Consider the following 19,645-nt stretch of genomic DNA (forward strand, 5'->3'; position numbering starts at 1 on the left):
AGATATTTATCACAATTAAGAGAACATTAAAGTCGCTGAATGCAGCGATTTCATTGTATTAGTCATTTCAAGGCTTTCAGCACATGCCAAAAGTGTGATTGGAAATGATTAAAGGGCCTACATATTTTTCGCAGTAACAGCCTGATACCTTGGTAGGAAATGTCAATCAAAACCTTAATAATGTATGTGGTTGACCACAAACAATATTTTGCTGCTAACAACTGTGACATATATATTTAAAATGAATAGATTAAAACAATAATATTACAGTAATATATTAGACATATTCATACTTGTGTGCCCTGGTGCAGGGTCATTATGCCCTGCGCTCACACGATCGGTTTGGTTTGTCTGTTCCTTGTGTGAGGACTGACTGGGGAAAGCAAACTTTTTTCTATGCTGTTCCTGCAGCTTGGAAATTCTTTCAGTCGAAGTTGAGATTTTAAAAGTTAAAGAGTTTAAATGCATAAATGTCTTTCAAATGTGTGTGTTGTTTTGTCTTTATTTTGCCCCAGGTCCCCCTTGAAAAAGGGGTCTCGATCTCAATGGGTTCTGGTTAAATAAAAGTTAATAAAAATAAATAAAAATAAACACAAGCCCAAATACCACATCTGTTGATGTGAAACTCTACAGTTAATTTTTAACATTTATGTAAGATAAAAGTCAGTGCTGCCAAGACATATAGCTTTAAATCAAATAAGAAGCATTATATTATCATATAGTACCAAAATGCCTATAAAAAAAGCTATGCATTTCATTGATGTGGCTATAATTTTATTTTAACTCTACATAATCGTTTCGAACAAGAAAATCCCCACTGTTCCGTTGGGACAGTTCACAGCTCATCGGGTTACGCTTGACTGAGCAGTGGTTCCTAAAAATGATGCTTATTATTCCCTCGCGACAGCATGTCAGAGTGGGCGTGCGCACATGCTCTGACGTCACCGCCGCGCTGCGTGTAGTCGGGCACCAGAACGCGTCCTCATCACAGCGGCGCGCCTCTGCCCAGCTCCCCTTCAAAAGAACACGGACAAATTTGAAAAGCAAACTAAGCACTACGGGAAAAAGTTGGATTTACAACATTTGTATGGATAGAGCCTACACGTTTACGCGCCGGAGGAACGCAAACAGGAGGTGAGTTCTTCATTATAATCAAACATGTCATGTTGCGCTTTAGGGGACATTTGACACGTCGAAGTGTTTTCAAAAAGTCCATATGACAACAAACATCATAGAACTTATTTTTTTATCTACAGTTAAAAGAGTGACTCGTTCTTCAATTTCTAAAATATTAAAATGTTTCTCGTTTGAGTAACTTTTACGCATTGGCCAACACGTGTCTTGACAGATCTTTAGTCCCTCAATGACACACACAATGATGCATTTCTGATTTACAGGAACTTGAATTAAGGCAGTTCTGATCAACTGCTTCAGATCACCGCCGAAAAGCCCCAAGCCACGCGCGTCACCGGGACCGGGACGCATCTGGCCATAATTCAATTCGCTCCAGGCTCTAACCGCAGTGTTTTGACTGTTTTTCTTCGAGTGTTGTACAGCCAGAGAGGGAGAGCATGCTTGTGGTACTATGGACAGAGCTGCAGGTGAGTAACCAATAAGAATTTGTGCGCAAAGTGAAAGCTGAAAACCAGTGTGGCACGTGGACGCTCGCTCAACGGAACAGCTGCAAAGAAATGTTTGTCATGCGACTTCGGCTGGATTTCTTAATGCACAAAACATTAAGAAATCCTCCAGGAACTTGGAAGAATGCCAAAAAAAGACAGCTGATGTGTGAGAAAGAAAGCAGAAGAGAAGGAGACGGTGGTTAAGAAGTGAAGAAATAATTGTTCCCACAACATCTACAAACAGTTGGAGATGTTTCTAAGTCTGCATTCCAAAAAAACTAAAACTAAACCAGGACTATGACAGAGTAAACCTAATCACCTGGGATAAAACCAGGACCAAGTCAGAAAAAGTATGAACGGAAAGGGTTATGTTTGAGAATTAAATGTCATCATGAACAGGGACGCCAATCAGGAGAAAGTAAACACATATTACACACATACAAATGTTTTGAATATGGTGAAAACCCACAGAGGTGTTTTTTATGTACCAGATTAAACCATAACATCAAGTTTAGAAGGATGATACGTTAAGGATTGGCTGTTTGATCTGTAATTTAATATGAAACAAAAGCCCATTGCATTTAAGTCAGTGATCAATTAAACAATCCTTAATTAATATGTAATAAACACTTGTCTTTGAGTTGATAGAAATATAAGATTGAAATCAATGGAATTTAAGTCATAATTTACCTCAAATTAGTACTTTTTCAATTGTTGGTTCTGTTTTTTCTCCCCAGGATGGCAGCAGGCAGTGATATAACCCAACCCTTCAAACTTCAGTAAAAATAAACTCGGACATACATTCCAAACCAACTTGTTAACCATGTCGACTAACCAAGAAGACCCGTGCCACGAAAAACACCACATAGACCCTAGATTCACCCCTGTCCCCAGTGCCATTATGTTCGGCTGGGGCATATTCGGTAACGTCGCTGCTTTGGTGATATTGGAGATCCGGCGGCGCAGGGAGAGAAAAATGGATGGAAACCAAAGACGCTCACTTTTCCACATTCTCATTATAGCGCTGGTGGTCACGGATTTGACTGGGACCTGCCTGGTCAGCCCCCTTGTCCAGCTGGCCTACTCTCAAAACACCACCTTAGTCGGGATGACTCCAGACAGTCACCTGGTGTGCTCCTACTTTGGTTTGAGCATGACGTTTTTCAGCCTGGCTACAATATCTCTGTTATTCACGATGGCAATGGAGAGGTGCTTGGCCATCGGGTATCCATATCTCTACAGTCGACGTGTGACCAAAAAATGCGCTTATTTCATCATTCCAACTGTGTTTCTGTTAAGCTCTTTATTCTGTCTTTTGCCATTCGCTGGATTTGGCAAATACGTCCAGTACTGTCCCGGGACGTGGTGTTTTATTGACATGAACCCGGAAGGAAAGGAGGACCGCGTTTATGCAAACCTGTACGCCTCCGTGATGCTTGTGCTGGTGCTGGCTATAGTGGCGTGTAATCTGTTTGTGGTGTGCCAGCTCCTCAGGATGTATCAGCGGCGCAGGAGGAATGGCTCGGTCGTGGCGCACATTAGGCCCAAAAGTGAGCGCCGGGCTCTGTCTATTGCCGAGGAGGTGGAGCATCTCATCTTGCTGGTGTTCATGACCATCATCTTCATCATCTGCACTTTGCCCCTTGTGGTAAGAGCAAAAAAACACAAATCGATGAACATGAGTAACTGCCACGGCCCGAGGGGTGTGCGTACATCAGTCTACCCCAGGGCAGCTGTGGCCAGAGAACTGCTTTGAACATCTGGTGGGGGGGAAAACATAAGCTCGATAACAATTACGTATAATTCATTTGCCGTCTCCTAGTATCTCATTTCCCAAATACATGCTGTGCAACAATCTTTCTTAAATTCACATAAAGTATAGAACTCTCTACAGTTAATCTAAAATGAAACAATATCATGCCAGAAAAAGTGTTGCCTATCCAGCTCTCATTGTAGAAAGTAACCATACTGAAACTTATATATAATCAACTTAAGGAGGCAATACACATGAAATAATATATATATATATATATATATTTTTTTTTTATGTCAAGTTGTGGAAAATATATTATTACATACTTTGTATTCTATAATTTCTTATCATTAATTTAGGACAATTAAAAATAGACAAATGAAGACGGCAAAATACATGCAATAATTTGTAAATTATTGCAACCAAACTATAATCTAACCTTTATTTTAAACACCTTTTTCATGTGAGAATGAAATGTTCAAACCCTGACGGAAAAGTACAGTTTAACAATACCACACACTAATGTTATGATTCCCAGAAAATATGAGTGATACAACATACAATCTATTTAGATCAGTTCAATCGTGGTTTATATAAAACACAGAAGATGAGACCATATTAAGATTCAGAAAAATCTCAACTGGTTAATTAGGTTACAGTCCAAATTACCGTACATTTTAATAGCACTGACCTTCTTACAGCAGTGTGCAGTTAGCATCCTGTCCACTGATGAGAGCTCCATTTGTAATGTTCAATCTGATAATTCACGCTATCAGCTGACAGAGCAGCTCATAAAGGTCATTGTTTTTGGTATCTGTGAATTTATTTTACATCATCAGCTGAAGTATGAAAATGTCATGTGCATTTGAAATGAGAAATCCGTGACGTGCTTTACAGTAGTCCGCTTTGTATTTCAGACACCAATAATACACTGTGGGCTACTGTGTACGAGGGTAGCTTTGCTGTTGATGCACTTTGATTAAAAACAAAAACATAATTTGCATCAATCCATGCCTTGTGTTCAGTTCAGTCCAACCAGTTTGAAATGACAATAAAAACAACAGTGTGTTGGAATTTACTGCAGTCTTATGACTCGACAAAGTCAGCAGCTAGACCTTTGTATTTCAATGCACCAACTTACATCAGACATGATATTTCAACTGATTTGTTTACTTACCTGAGAAGAACGAGCAAGCATGAGGATTTGAGTGTAAACAGCATAGCAACAACACAACATTTTTTGCTTGATTATTGTGTGATTGTCCCAGATTGCAATGGCCATTATCTTTCAAAAGTGGTAGAAGAAGGAACATTAAACAAATGATAGTGGATGCATGTTGGGAGCAAACATGCTAAGGTTGGCTTATTAAATGTAAGTTCTAATAGAAAGCATTGCAGTTCCTTGGATATATAGGCCTGTATTTTAGACAAGTGATCCTAATGGTGCCACTCATTTAAGCTGAGTCATCATTTGACCTCTCTTCCAATACAGTTCTGGAATGGCCACATTACCCACTGGCAGACATTTCCCTTTCAGCTCTAAATCAAATCAAATCAAATCAATTTATTTTTGTAAGGCCCAAAATCACAACAACAGTTGCCTCTGAGGGCCACAGGGAGAAATGAATCAACAATGTCTGTGGTGGCGATGGAGTCAGACAATGTCTGTGATGGCGAGGGACGATGTCCCAGGGTCCTCTGTCCTTAGACTCTCCTTCTCGGCCATGAAAAACTACAAAAAAAACCTCTTTGGGAAAAAAGCGTAGAAACCTGGAGGAGTTCCAGTGAAGGAGAGATCCGACTCTCACAGACGGACAGACGGACACGAGGAGACTGGAGCTGGACCCACTCTTCAGGCAGATGAGGGACCGTCTGAGGCGAACTGGACCCACTCTTCAGGCAGATGAGGGACCGTCTGAGGCGAACTGGACCCACTCTTCAGGCAGATGAGGGACCGACTGAGGCGAACTGGACCCACTCTTCAGGCAGATGAGGGACCGTCGGAGTCGAGCAGGACCCACTCTTCAGGCAGATGAGGGACCGTCGGAGGCGAACTGGACCCACTCCTCAGGCAGATGAGGGACCGACTGAGGCGAACTGGAGCCACTCTTCAGGCAGATGAGGGACCGTCCACATGGGGCAGGGACCACTTCACCAGGAGAGGGACATCTGGGTCCACAGGTCCTCAGGAGTGAGAGAAAGAAAAAGAAGGCGGTGAACAGTTTGCAAGTGGAATTAAAAAATAAATATTGTTTGATAGCATAAGTAGTCAGAAGAAGAGGATAGTGCTCAAGCTGTCATACTTCCCCCAGCACAGTTACTCCTAGGGCAGCGTAGCTGAAGCTGTGGGTTTATCTTTCTGTTCCTAACTACTCTGACCATAAGCGATTTCAAAGAGGAACGTTTTAAGCCTGGACTTAAATGAAGAGACTGTGTCAGCATATTTAACATGGGTCGGGAGCTGATTCCATAACACAGGGGCTTGGTAGCTAAACGCTCTACCTCCTACAGTACTTTTAGAGACTCTTGGCACCACCAGAAGGCCGGCATTCTGAGAGCGAAGAGCTCTGTTTGGATGATATGGTTCTATAGCATCTTTGAGGTAGGATGGGGCCATGTCATTTATGGCTTTGTAGGTCAAGAGTAGAATTTTGAATTTGATTCTGGACTCGACGGGGAGCCAGTGAAGAGACTTCAGCACTGGCGTAATGTGCTCTCTTCTTTTTGTTCCTGTTAGTAATCTTGCTGCTGCATTTTGAACCAGTTGAAAGCTTTTTATGGAGCTTTTAGGACACGCTGCAAGCAGGGAGTTACAGTAGTCTAATCTAGTCGTTACAAATGCATGGATAAGTTTTTCGGCATCACTTTTAGGCAGGATTCTTCTGATTTTGGCGATGTTGCGCAAATGGAAATAGGCTGTTTTACAAGCTTGATTTATATGAGCTTTAAATGAGAGCTCCTGGTCAAATAAGACTCCAAGGTTTCTTACAGTAGAACTGGAGGCTACACTGACATTGTCCAGTGTGACTATCTGCTCAGATAGAGCGTCTCGTAGATGCTTAGGGCCAAGCACAATGACCTCGGTTTTTTCAGGGTTAAGAAGCAGGTAGTTTAGTGTCATCCAGGTTTTTATCTCCTTCACACAAGTACTAAGTCTGTCTACTTGATCGCTCTGATCAGGTTTCATTGATAAATACAGCTGAGTGTCGTCTGCATAGCAGTGGAAGTTAATGTCATGCTTTCTGATAATGTTGCCTAATGGCAGCATATAAAGAGTAAACAGAATTGGACCGAGTACCGAACCCTGTGGCACACCGTGAATTACTTTAGAGCTTGGTGAGGAGCTCTGGTTTACATTAACAAATTGGAACCTATCAGATAGATAGGATTTAAACCAGCTGAGGGCTGTTCCTCCAACACCTACATCACATTCTAACCTCTGCAGTAGAATGTTGTGGTCAATGGTGTCAAACGCTGCGCTGAGGTCCAACAGAACCAGGATTGAGACCAGTCCATCGTCAGCGGCTAATAACAAATCATTTGTGACTTTAACTAGTGCAGTTTCAGTGCTGTGGTGGGCTCTGAACCCTGACTGGAAAACTTCAAATAAGTTATTGTCCTGCAGGTGGCGACAAAGCTGTTTTACTACAACTTTTTCAAGGATTTTAGAGACGAAGGGAAGATTTGAAATAGGTCTGTAGTTTACCAATAGGTCGGGATCTAGATTAGGCTTTTTCAGAAGAGGTTTAATGACTGCATGTTTGAAGGACTGTGGAACATAGCCACTTTCGAGTGAAGTATTTATTATATTAAGAATAGGGTCTATAATTAGGGGGAGAATGTCTTTGAGGAGTCTGCTTGGAATGGGGTCTAGGACACAAGTTGAGCTTTTAGAGGACATAATGGCTGAAGTTATCTCTGCTTGATCAACAGCTGTGAACCTTTCTAGGTTTACAGGTGGATTTATATGGGACGTTAGATTTACAGCTTGGGCTAGTTCAGGGCTAATAGCGGGGGTAATTTCATCTAATTTATCTCTGATTGTTTTTATTTTATTATTAAAAAATAGGAGGAAATCATCAGAGCTAAGTGTAGCTGGGATTGAGGGCTCTACTGCACTGTGACAGTTTGTTAGCCTAGCTACAGTGCTGAAAAGGAATTTAGTGTTACTTTTGTTGACTTCTATTAGATTTGAATAATATCTGGTTTGGGCCTTACGCAGAGCCTGCTTATAGGACAGCAGGCAACTTTTCCATGCTTTTAGGGATTCTTCGGTGTGAGAGCGACGAAATAATCCCTCTAACTTTCTAACTCTTTGTTTATGTGAACGCAGTTCTTGATTGTACCATGGGGAGGCGCGCTTTGGCCTAATGACCTTCTGTTTTAACGGCGCGACAACGTCAAGAGCAGACTTCAGAGAATTCATGGTCAAGTCGACACATTGATCACTTAAACTGGGACTAAAACTGTTCTCAGCAGGATCACATGACATGTCACTGAATATTGGCTCTATTATTTCTTTGAATTTTGAGATAGATTTTTCAGATATTGTCCTTTTCATTATAACTTTATTTTGTGGGACTGGATGATCTTTAAGAATAAACTGAAAGGTAATTAGGAAATGATCTGACAATATAGGGTTTTGAGGGAGGACAATGAGGTCACTAATCTCTGTTCCATACGTTAGGACAAGATCCAGAGTGTTCTTGTGAGTGTGAGTCGGTTTATTTACATTCTGAGTGAAACCAATGCTGTCTAACAAGGCGCTGAAGGCATTACTGAGAGCGTCATCACTCATGTTCACGTGGATATTAAAGTCTCCAACTATAACTATTTTATCCCAGGCTAACACTAAGTTTGATATAAAGTCAGAAAACTCTGTTAAAAACTCTGAGTAGGGACCAGGAGGTCGGTAGATAACTATGAACAAAACTCCTTTTTGGTTTTTCATATTTGGACATGTGATTGACAGCATAAGGCTTTCAAATGAGTGAAATGCATTGTTAGTTTTAGGGCTCATGAGTAGGCTTGAGTGGGAGATCACTGCCACACCACCACCTCGGCCTGTGCTCCTGGCAGTCTGAAGGTTAACATGGCTGGGTGGGGTGGACTCATTTAGTCTGACGTAGTCGTCTTGTTGAAGCCACGTTTCAGTTAGAGCTAGAAGATCTATGTTATAGTCACTAATTAATTCATTAACTAAGAGCGATTTGGAGGAAATTGCTCTAATGTTTAGCAGTCCACATTTTACGTGTTTATTCATTTGTGTATTTGTGATTGTTATTTTCCTTAAGTTATTTGGTCTGACGCCTGAAATATTTTTTCTGAGATGTGACTTTTTGGCATTATTTGTACGAGGGACACGAGGGACACACACAGTCTCTATCTGTCTTGAATCTGAACACTTCACAGGTAACAGAACGGGCGAGAGTTCAGCGACAGAGGAGCGTCTTGAACTGCTGCTCTGCACCTGGGGCTCATCCCTAGATGGTCACTTAACACGACTAAGACTATCGGTCAAATTCCGAACTAATAGGGATGTACCCTCCGAAGTCGGATGGATGCCATCCCTGCGTATGAGCCCGGGCTTTCCCCAAAACGCACTCCAGTTATCAATAAAGACAACGTTGTTTTGAGGGCACCATCTGGATAACCAGTTGTTGAATGCTGAGAGACGGCTGTACAATTCAGCATTGATCCGATTGGGCAGCTCTGCAGGAAGACGAAGCAAAGCCTTTAGTGTATATCATTCAAATAATTAAGGAAGTGAGCGTACCGTGGGGAAACTTCATTCAAACCAAGCCTTTATATCTTTGTTTATGGGCTTAGTGTGTGCATTTTAAAAGGTTTTCTGGTTTGGGCCCGAGATGTTCACACATTGTTACAACAAATGTGTGAATGCATAATTTATTGAACGCTTTATATAAACGATCATGAGAGTCCAGACTGAAATGTGATACGGCGGCCTTTGGTTAGGAAAGCACTAGAAAGCACAGACGCAAACCTAAGCCAGCTCAGGTTGCATTTGATTAATCCTTGTGCCAGTCTTGAACATCTAATGCTGTCTACAATCTTGTTAAAAAATCCAAAGTGTGCAGTGATGTTGTATGGCACTATCAAACAGGCAGTAATTTAATCATAAATAATATTCTTTATTATTCAATTTGTCATTTGTTTGGTTTACATTTATGCTAAAATGCATTGTAATTATTGAAATTCCGGTTAGTGTTAATAGTAATCTAATTGTAATTGAAGTACATGTTGTGCGGTTTGTAATAATTGGAGTTGGTCTATGTCGTAGTGGCATAACACAGTAATAGTAGCATCCGTTTTACTTTTCTCCATACCATACATAGTATTAAAATAAGTACCGTAACTAATCCTTGCCTCTTTTATCTTGAATATTATTAGCAACATTTACATAATAGCCATAGAGCCACTAAAGACCCAATATGGGAATGTCAACCAAAAAATGTTTGTATTAAAACCAGGTGTTAAATAAGGTTCTATATAATACAACACAAATATTGGTTTATCAACTATTAAGAATAGTTCAACAGGCCTAAAGTGGAATGTGTTTTCTTCTCTTTGCCGCACAGACCGTTCACATTAACACTTTTATTACCCTTCCTGTCAGTGGTGGGAGAGTTGAAGAAAAATAAGCTCAACTTGACTCAAACATTACAATACCCAAACGTGCCATTTCAATAAACATAGGAAATCTACTGTTTTAAGGTACATTTTCTTAAATTCATTTAGATGTTTTAATTACCTCTGATTGAGCTTTCCAGCCTTAAGTGAATTTGAATAGCTTTTCTTGGCGGTCCCCTGAAGCAAGATGTTTATTTATATTGAGGATTTCTTCTGCTTTAAAACAGGAAATTATTTTAAAACATCAAAACAGAGTATTGGAGGGAAATAAAAGGCCCGCTGCTCACCATTTTATGTTATATTGTTCTATTGTTCCCCTAGAGAGATCACAAGCAGTTTTTCAAATGCTGTTAAACTACTTACAACTTCCCAGAATTGTACTGGATTTACGTGTTCTCCAACTTGAGGCATATTCCCAAGGCGTTTCTTTATTTTACAGAATTTACTGCAGTCTTATGACTCAACAAAGTCAGCAGCAAGAACTATGTATTTCAATGCACCAACTTACATCAGACATGATATTTCAACTGATTTGTTTACTTCATTTTACCGTAAATGTAATGCAATTGGGCTGCTAATTTCACAATGCTTGAATCAAAATGATGCAGTTTGTCAGTGGAAACTTGTGTCCAATTGCGCTATAGTAATTGTTTTAATAGTTTTACTTCCCTGATTTGGTAAGGAAGGGCCCAACCAAAGCCACTTGCTCCCTAGCATGTGTTTTTTCTTTAAATTAGCTGTTTTGCCTTCATTTGAAAAGCAAACAAAGAGATGCTCAGGGTAATTTAAATATCCTCTGCCCTTGAATGCATCGTGTTGTAGCCTTCAAACTTCCTGTGGACTAATCCTAACCCATGTTGGATTAAGTGAAGGCGAACACACAACAAAAATAAATGTATAAATGTACTGTCATGTTTATTCCTATGACTAGAATTTTACAACCAGGATGCTAACAAGGATGCAGGGAACAGATGTGGTATACTGTTAGCTGAAGGATTACGCCACTAATCAAACATCAATTCTCTTGTCTAGATCCGTGTGTATATGAATTCAATAGGAGAGCGTAAAGAGTCGCACCAAGACGACCTGGTTGCCCTTCGCTTCATCTCCATCAACTCCATCATCGATCCGTGGGTGTTCATCCTGTTCTCCCCCAGCGTCTTGCACTTCTGCTGGGCTTCAATGTGCAGAGTGTCGTTCAGAACCTCCAGGGGGTCCATTTTCAAGCGGTCTCTGAGCAAACAGGACTCAGTTGTTCAGCATGCACTATCCGAGCCCGCACCGAAGTACACCGAAACCTTCTCCACCCAGTCTACGGCCACTCTATGACCTTAGTATTATATTTGTATTTATTGGCAATCTTTCAGATGGCGCTGGAGCTGTGGAAGATGGCAGAACTCTAAAACTCTCTATCTATTTGTTGCCACCATATTCGGGCTGCATTCACACACACCACATCACTAAACGGAACTAAACACAGGACTAAACATGGACTAGAATCTAATCTAACCAATCTACATCAGGACCAAACCAAGACAAGTGTGAATGCTGCCTCAGAGTTGTTTTTCTTCATCTTTATAATTTCAACACGCATGCACTCATGTCTTTGTATGTAAAAAAGCTAGCCCTGATTTGCTGCTTACAGTATGTTTCATATTTGGATATCTCTTTATGTGATTGATGGTGGTCTTATCTTTGAAAAAGTTTTACCAAGAAATAAAATTAGGAAGTATTTGTAGTTTGCTGGTGTCAGATTTTACTGCTCAACAATGGTTTCTTCACTGATTTCCAAATATTTAAGACAAAAATACAAAATGAGGCATAAGCCATGGTCTATACAGAATTTCCCATATCAACTAAGCACTATATAAAGGCTAATGAGTATGAATTAGCATGAATGCACTTTTGTGACCATTGTCCCATTGTTTGACTTGACCGAAGTGGCCTGCTTTGCTACAGTTCCCTTGTCCTGTTTCTAGATCTAAAATGCTTTCATATTTTCATTTTTTGACGAGGGATAAGATGTTAGGGAGATTAACATTTCAATTGTTTAAACTTGTATTATAGTCTGCAGCGTTATATATGGTATATAAAAAAAAATATGAACAAAATACTAAAACCAAGAGGAGATATTCAAGTTTTCCTGAAGTTATCTATACATACCTGTCACTTTATGCTTAACTTTCGCAACTCGTGAGTGATTAAAAGTGCTGTGCTATTTAATTTTTATACATGTGGTCTTTAGTCAACTATTAAACATTGAGTGGCATTTTAACAAGTAACAGTAACCACTTAATTTCTTTCCGGTCATATAAATCTTTCAGTGCAATAAAAATGTGAAAAACTCAAATTGTATATCAAGATAGTGATTCTCGACATCCTGTTGAGTTTGTGCACACTTTGTTCCTCTTTGTTTTGAATGTTGATGACAGCTGAGAAATGTACTGACAAATCGTGTAAGAATGCTACCTGTTCTCTTGTACTCTGTATCTCTTATTATTTCATAGTACTGTATGAACTGAATTGAAATGCACTGATTGGTTTAGTATTGCGTGTGTGAGTGAATGCATTATGTAAATAAACATCTCATCTGCCAAACATGTCTGTCTGACCTCTCTTGAACCAGTGTGGCTTCTCACTCTCATTGTGTCAATGGCTTCCAGATGTCCAAGCAGCATCTTACATGCAACAACTAGGCCGGGCCGGTTCTACAAAACATGCTGCAATTCACTATTACTGGTATATTTAAAGGTTGAATGGACGATTTTTTGGACCCAAATCTGAGTCTTATTTCCTCGTGGCGTGGACTGCCGATTAGTCCTGCCACGTATCAATCATAAAACGCACCTACCTCCTCGTCCCCATGAGCACGTTTCCGCGTGTCTAAGCGCATTGATCTATCATAATACAGTTCCCTCAGTGTACGGGACAAAATGAAGACGGAGAAAGACAGTTTTAGCTGACTCAGAAGAAGACGGAAATCTACGGGAGACGAGAGATGCGATGCGATTCGTCGCGCTAATACACAAACGCACGTGTGTGTTGTATCAGTCCGCACGGGGGGAGAACTTCCGCCTAAGTTCTCAAATCGCCTTTAATGTATAAATCCCACTTTTGAAATATCCATCCATCCATTTTCTACGACTTGTTCCCTTTCGGGGTCACGGGTGACTGGATCCTATCCCAGTGACTTCGGGCTTTAGGCGGACAGTGGCCAACTCGTCGCAGAGCCAACACAGACAGCCATTCACTCGCTAGGGCCAATTTAGAGTCACCAATTTTGCCTAACACATGCATGTCTTTGGACGGTGGGAGGAAGAGAACCCGGAGAGAACCCACGGTAACACGGGGAGGACATGCAGACTCCACCCAGAGAGATCATGTGATGTTGGTCTGGTCCGGGAATCAAACCCATGATCTCCTTCTTGGAGATCACTATATAACCCCTATATTTGGTTGAATGATCATGTTGTTGTTGTTGTTGTTGTAGTGTTACTTTTGATGGCGGTTGGTAGTGTATCAGTCAAAGCGCCGTTGTGTTTTCAATGGCGGTTGATGACTTCGCAGAGGGATTCTGTTTTAGAACTCAGCACTATTTCCCGTATTTTAAGCTATTATTTAAAAAATGTCTTCACAAACTGCAAATTAACGGAAGTAAAACTATGATAAATATTTACCACAGGTGCTATTTTACCAAACTAAGTAATAATTAGAAAAACAGTAGAACCTGTCATGGAAACTTTTACTTACAACTACTTCTTACTCTTTCATTACAGCAGTTGTTTGAACCAAGCTGTAACTGTCTTGAACCCGATCCAACCATCACCACTCTCCTCCTAATGTGCCACAATTTAATTTCCAAAGAGTTACGGTATAAAATTAAAAAGATGAAATGTCTTTGGTCATTCATAGCCCTATCCCTCATCTGAGTCCATTCTCCAGATTAATTTCTCCATGCCTCCAGCTCTCTCTATATACAGTACTTTACCATAATAAGCCCTGAGAGCCTGGGGACAAACGCTATCAAGTACTACTGTGGGTGGCTATGCTATTGCACAGCGTATCTGCCCAAACGCATAGGCGATAAACAGCTAATAGCATTGTGCAATTAGATGAACATGGTGAGTAATTTAATTGCAATGCAAGGCATGTTGTATATCTATTAAAATGGCAATGTTCTTACCATATGTTGGATTCTGTGTTCTGACATTAATAGTCACATTACAGCAGAATAAAATTTACTTCAAACGGCTATACCTTCATTCTCTGGCTCTCCTCCACCAGCCAATTTGCCAATTTCTATTTTTGAACAATATATGCAATTATGGAGTGAACTGAACATATGCAAATTGAAAGAAAAGCTGGCACTCACTGCCACTTTAATTTTGATTTAATGAAGAGAGAAAAGTGGTGTCCTTGAAAGTGAAATAATCTTCTGATAAAAGCAAAAGTTATATGGTGATTGTCAGTGCAATAAATATAGAATACATTAGACATCCAAATACATTTATATTTTATATTTATAAGAGTAGCACAAAACCACTGTCTAACCTGCATTCACCTTTTTTGTTGAGAGAAGTTTATAGATCTAGTGTCACTGTCACAGAGGTTATTCAAACTCAGTGACATAGCGCTAATCTGAAACTTTATCCAGGCCTAACATATCGACAAATTATTACCCATAATTCAATGCCCTGTCAGTTAATGTCCCACCGATAAACAATTAGGCCTGTAGTATTGAGCAGACTGGGGGCTGTAATTGGTTTATTTCTGTTAATTGATGAGGGGAGTAATTAAAGCCGCTGGTTTAACTTGATCATGTCGTCAGTCAGCAGGTCAGTGGAAGGAAGAGGCTTGCATGTTTCTGGTGGGAACTTGAAACGTTATGGTGAAAATGCAATGTTTTATGACCTAATGGCAATCGGAAGAGGAGAATTATGATTAATGACGAAGTTAAACAATTCACTGTACAACTATATCCTAGTGTATTGATAATATGACAATTTATTTATTGACTACTTTCTCCCCCTTTCAGAGCCCCAACTTCCATCTGAAGATTAACACTTGTCCCTCTCTCCATCAGCATAATGAGAACACATTCTTCCGCTAATAGCTTTTAAACTGCCTTCATTTGTCTTCAAGGCTTTTTAGATGGTATCCAGACACAGAAATTCAAAACTGTGAGCCAAGAACCTCCCTGTACTTTCTCTCATCAAAGTCAGTATTTGTCATCTATTAAATTTCAACCACTGAGGAAGTTAGTGGTTAGCAAAGGTTTTATTTTAACCCTTTTATAAATACATTGATTGCGTGATGGGCCTTGTCCAATATGTTGTCCCAGTCCAAAAGCAAATGTCACGAACGTTTATGTGGCATTCCCAAGTTACATCAGAAAGGGCATCTGAAGTCAAATCACCAAAGAGGAAACACAATACATTAAAGAATAAAGCTGTGGAAACTTTAGTCACGCATGTAGTCTGATTATTTACCCCCATTAAAAAGAGCTTTAAGGTCAAGCCCTTTTTACAGATCATTTATTAAAGTTACCACTGTTGAATTAAGTACCTCTTTAAAAGTGCACTATGTAACTTTTTTAGTGACGGGTATGCCATTGGCTTGTCTTTGTTGAGATGTTATTGCTTTGCCTGGAATGTTTCACAGTGAGGCATTAATCAAAAGCTATACAGTATGTAGTATTTAGTCAAATAGAGGTGTAAAATTACCATCAAAACGTAAAGAACTGGCTTGTAACGTGGCCTGGTGGCGTCACCAGCTTGCTTATATGAAGATTAATACATTTCATCTGGAACATTCCAGGCAAAGAAGTAACATTTCCATGGAGACAAGCAGGTGGTCCATCAGATACGTAGTGCACCTTCAAAGATATAAATGAATGAAAGCATTTGTCACATTTGCCATAATCTAGAATGAAAGCTGTGGGAAACATTGCATATAGCAATGTTTATGTGGCAATACAATAAATCTACACGTTTACTGCCACATCTGTTTTGCATGTCCTTGCCCATAAACGCCTCGGCAACTCATAAAAAGCTTGACATTTGAGTTCATTACATTCCCTTTGTGCGCTAAATTTGTATGTTTCTCTCAGTAGACATTGCATTGAAGGCATAGACCGTCTGAAATGTAATATCTGCCCAGGACATGGTAGCAATCGTGCAGTGGTTTATCACATGACCCCCGCAGCTCCAGAAGGAACTGCAAACACATGAGAGACAGACAATGAGAGACAATCTTCCTTTTACCAGTGGGCATGGCGGATTTGCTATGATGAAGTCGAGCCAGATCTGTGTGATGGTGCCATAGGGGACTATGATATATACAAAGATATATTTGCTTTTATCAGTACGCACAGTATCTATGAATTTTGAGTAAGTCTTCCTTTGAACATCATGTTACAAGGTCATAGTTAAAAATACTGACTTATGCTAATCCAACAGTAGTTTTATCACTTGCTGTTTGGCTTGGGGGATGTTTACAAAATGTGGGAGAAGCCAAATTTTCAGGGTCAATTTCCTGTTCTGCTAAATGTCACTGGCTTTCCAACTTTGTGTTTTCCTAGTAAAAGCTGGGGCATAAATCAGAGTATTTTCACTAACTTTGAATTTTGTGTTTTTGCTCGCTTAACAAAAGACATGAATAAACTTGACACGGTTGATATTGTGGTTTGTGGTGGCTAGAAACTCCAATTTGAATCAGTTAGATCACATAAATTATTTAAAAAAATCTTAGAAAGGCTGACAGCTGTGGTGGCCATTTGTGTAATGGTCAAATTCAAAATAGTCAAGTAAAATGCCTCAGTTTAATCATTCCAGAGTTCAAATAGTCAGGCACGCTACAGTGAATATTTACTTTGTGGGTGCAGCGCCACAATTACATTATCTCTGTGATCTGATAAAGGTTAAGGATTGAAAAAGACAAAACTATGTTCAAAAGAAGAGCTTTAGTTTAAACCTATATGCCTATAATCAAGGGGTCATATTCCCAAGCGCAAATAGGCAGAGCATATGTTGTGATGACTCTACTCTTCAAATGTTAAAGTAATGTAGAACTTAGACAGTCCTTAATGACACACAGACACACAACTCTTTGTTTATGCATTGATGTAATCTACAATGCTGTTAGATTGTGCTTCCGTTACGATAAGAGGGCCTGCCACATCATCGTACTGCTAACCAACCGGTGTATGAAAAATGCAGACAATTTATTTTCAAAAGACAGGCCAGCGAAATTATGCAGAGAGGCTGAAGTAAAAGCCAGTAGTGTCCACTTGTCTCGGTCTAGAGTGCTTGTTGTGAAATGCTGTGGGGTGCGTGAGTCAGACAGGAGCCCACAGAGAGGACCAGGCAGACAGACCTCTCTCATCTCCTCTTCTGACTCAAAGCGAGTACAAACCACTTCCTCTAAAATGCCAGAGCGCACAGGCCCTCTCTACTGCAGGCATCAATACTCCTCTCACGGCCCATTTACAACTAAAACATGCGCAAACCAGCGTAAAAGAAAAAAAAGATGGAATTCTTCCTCGGTCAAGCTGTTACAAAGTGGCTTTCCCAAGTCGTGAATATCCAGAATTGCTCAATAAATCAGCTAAATATAGTGTGTGCTAACCTTTTATGGGCCTTAGTAAACAAAACTGCACATTTGTTCATTTTCCAATACACAGGCAAGTTCAAGTCAGTAAAAGCATTGTTTTTCTATATCTTGTCTTTAATGTCTTTCATTCTTGTTCATCGCACTTCAAAATGTGTCTGCTGGAATAAGAGATGAGTCAACTGTTTTCAAGGCGATAACACAGTGTGAAACCGCACAAGGAAACTCACGTACCAATCAGCCGCAACCAGGATCCTGTTGGCGTAAACAGAAAACAACTTTTAACCATCGTCACAACCATTGTGTATTTTTATATAGAAAAATAGATGGACAGTTCTATCATTTCTAAAATAGAACTCTCCTGGACGAATGAGGGATTACACCAAATATAAGTATAAAAACACATTCAAATAAGATGGAAATTGCAATTTTAAAATCCACATATTTATGTAAGGTTATAGTTAAGTTCACAAATTAACTTTTCACCTTTGTAAAAAATAAATAAATATAATATAATAACAAGTGTGGCCTATAAAATTATCCCATATTCCACATCCCATTTATTTTTCAGCATAATCGTCCTTTTAATTCTACTTTTAATTAGTTCGGTAGTTCATTCAAAAAGAAGATCTAATGCACTGAGGACACTCTGGAACTGTTGGGAATGCGACCTGGCAACACAGAAAAAATATGCCAACTATCACACATATATATGTTGTATATTCACAATAAATGATTAGTCTCTGAAGAAAGAAAAAAGAAAAAGGGAACTTTGCGGTTCTACATCAATTTCCAGTGAACCGGTCAAATTCCACTGGTAGCCATGTGATGAAGTGGCAGATCCACTAGAAAAACAAGCTTTTTAATAATCCCACAAATCTCACGGCATAGTTAAGTATTTCATGGAGACAACTGTAAAACTAAAATGAATGTGTCTGCATATGGTAATGAAGCTATTATGGAAAATGAAAAAAAAAAAAGGAAAAAGAGATGTTTTGGCATTTTAACTTTGGAGGTATGATCATCTGCAGAGCTTGTTTCGAGGCCTCAGGATTCCCAAAGGGGTAAAAATGTTGGCAGGGTGATGATAAATGGAGCTAAAGTTGACGAGAACATGTGGTCGGGACGTGGAGTGGTCTGGATGTGGAGCACTCGGCCACAAGCGCTGTAACAATAAAGCAATCCGATGACACACGCTAAGCTAACAAAAGCTTCCATAGGTATTTGATTTTCCATACCACTATGCATTCTGTTGGGCCGTATCTTCCCACTTCCTCTTTGACATTACAGGGCAACTATGTGGATATTTTAGATATTATTATTTTTTTGGTTTAGTATGTCAATATATTAGCGATTTAAACATACAATGATAACAGATTGGTTGATCTCTTTGGAATAACCTGGAAGCTGATACAATGCTTACTCTTATTCCAAATCATTGCAATAAGAGTATGTTGAAAACAAAAAAAGACGAATTCGGTGGCAATATAGATTGAGGTCTTTCCTGTGGATAGAAAACAATGACAGATAAAGGTCTGTAAAAGAGTATTTTTCCACCCCCTCTTTGTGTGTGGCAAGGCAAGTCTGAACACCTCCAGTCTCACAAAGGTTTTGTCACAACCTATCAGCCGCCCACACTGAAAAAAAAAAGAGTTTGAAAGTTCCTCTCCCATTGTATGCACACTGAAAGCTTTCAAATGCTAGTGCCATATCTGAAAACCAAACTTCCATCAACACAACACACAGCACGCTCACATTTACAAAACATTTTACACACACTCATTGCCATTTTGAGCTTCTATAAGTCGTGTAGGTGCGTCACTTGTTGAGGTGAGTTCAGGGTCCATCCAATTACATCTTTGGAAATTTGATTTATGAGTATGTTGCATGATGTTGGCTGTTTCAAAATGTTTCCAAACTCTTAGTTAGAACAAAATCTTCCACTTTCACAGCACATACATTTCTAGTTAATCATATCTATGTGTTTGAATTCACTGTCAGCACAAGAAAC

The 19,645-nt window shown here is 39.7% G+C and overlaps 2 protein-coding genes across 2 annotated transcripts in view; both read left to right on the plus strand.

Annotated features, from left to right (window-relative positions):
* The window catches only part of gpr137c (G protein-coupled receptor 137c), an 88,122-nt gene that overhangs the window by 27,296 nt on the left and 41,181 nt on the right, over positions 1–19,645 (plus strand). The gene's annotated exons all lie outside the window — the stretch shown is intronic.
* Positions 988–12,626, plus strand: ptger2a (prostaglandin E receptor 2a (subtype EP2)). The gene is made up of 4 exons (XM_072462839.1): positions 988–1,134; positions 1,398–1,601; positions 2,360–3,270; positions 11,059–12,626. Exons 3-4 carry the CDS (start codon positions 2,446–2,448, stop codon positions 11,353–11,355), a joined length of 1,122 nt encoding a protein of 373 aa, XP_072318940.1. The 5' UTR covers positions 988–1,134; positions 1,398–1,601; positions 2,360–2,445; the 3' UTR covers positions 11,356–12,626.

This window comes from Eucyclogobius newberryi, unplaced genomic scaffold (assembly GCF_026437365.1).
Source record: "Eucyclogobius newberryi isolate DKJ021-1_F unplaced genomic scaffold, fEucNew1.0.hap1 SCAF_1, whole genome shotgun sequence".
NCBI lineage: Eukaryota > Metazoa > Chordata > Actinopteri > Gobiiformes > Gobiidae > Eucyclogobius > Eucyclogobius newberryi.

Excerpts from the sequence above, each read along its gene's own strand:
- ptger2a (XM_072462839.1), top strand. The coding sequence starts at position 2,446 with ATGTCGACTAACCAAGAAGACCCGTGCCACGAAAAACACCACATAGAC. Across the intron at positions 3,271-11,058 it reads TCTGCACTTTGCCCCTTGTG|ATCCGTGTGTATATGAATTC; the intron begins GTAAGAGCAAAA and ends TCTCTTGTCTAG.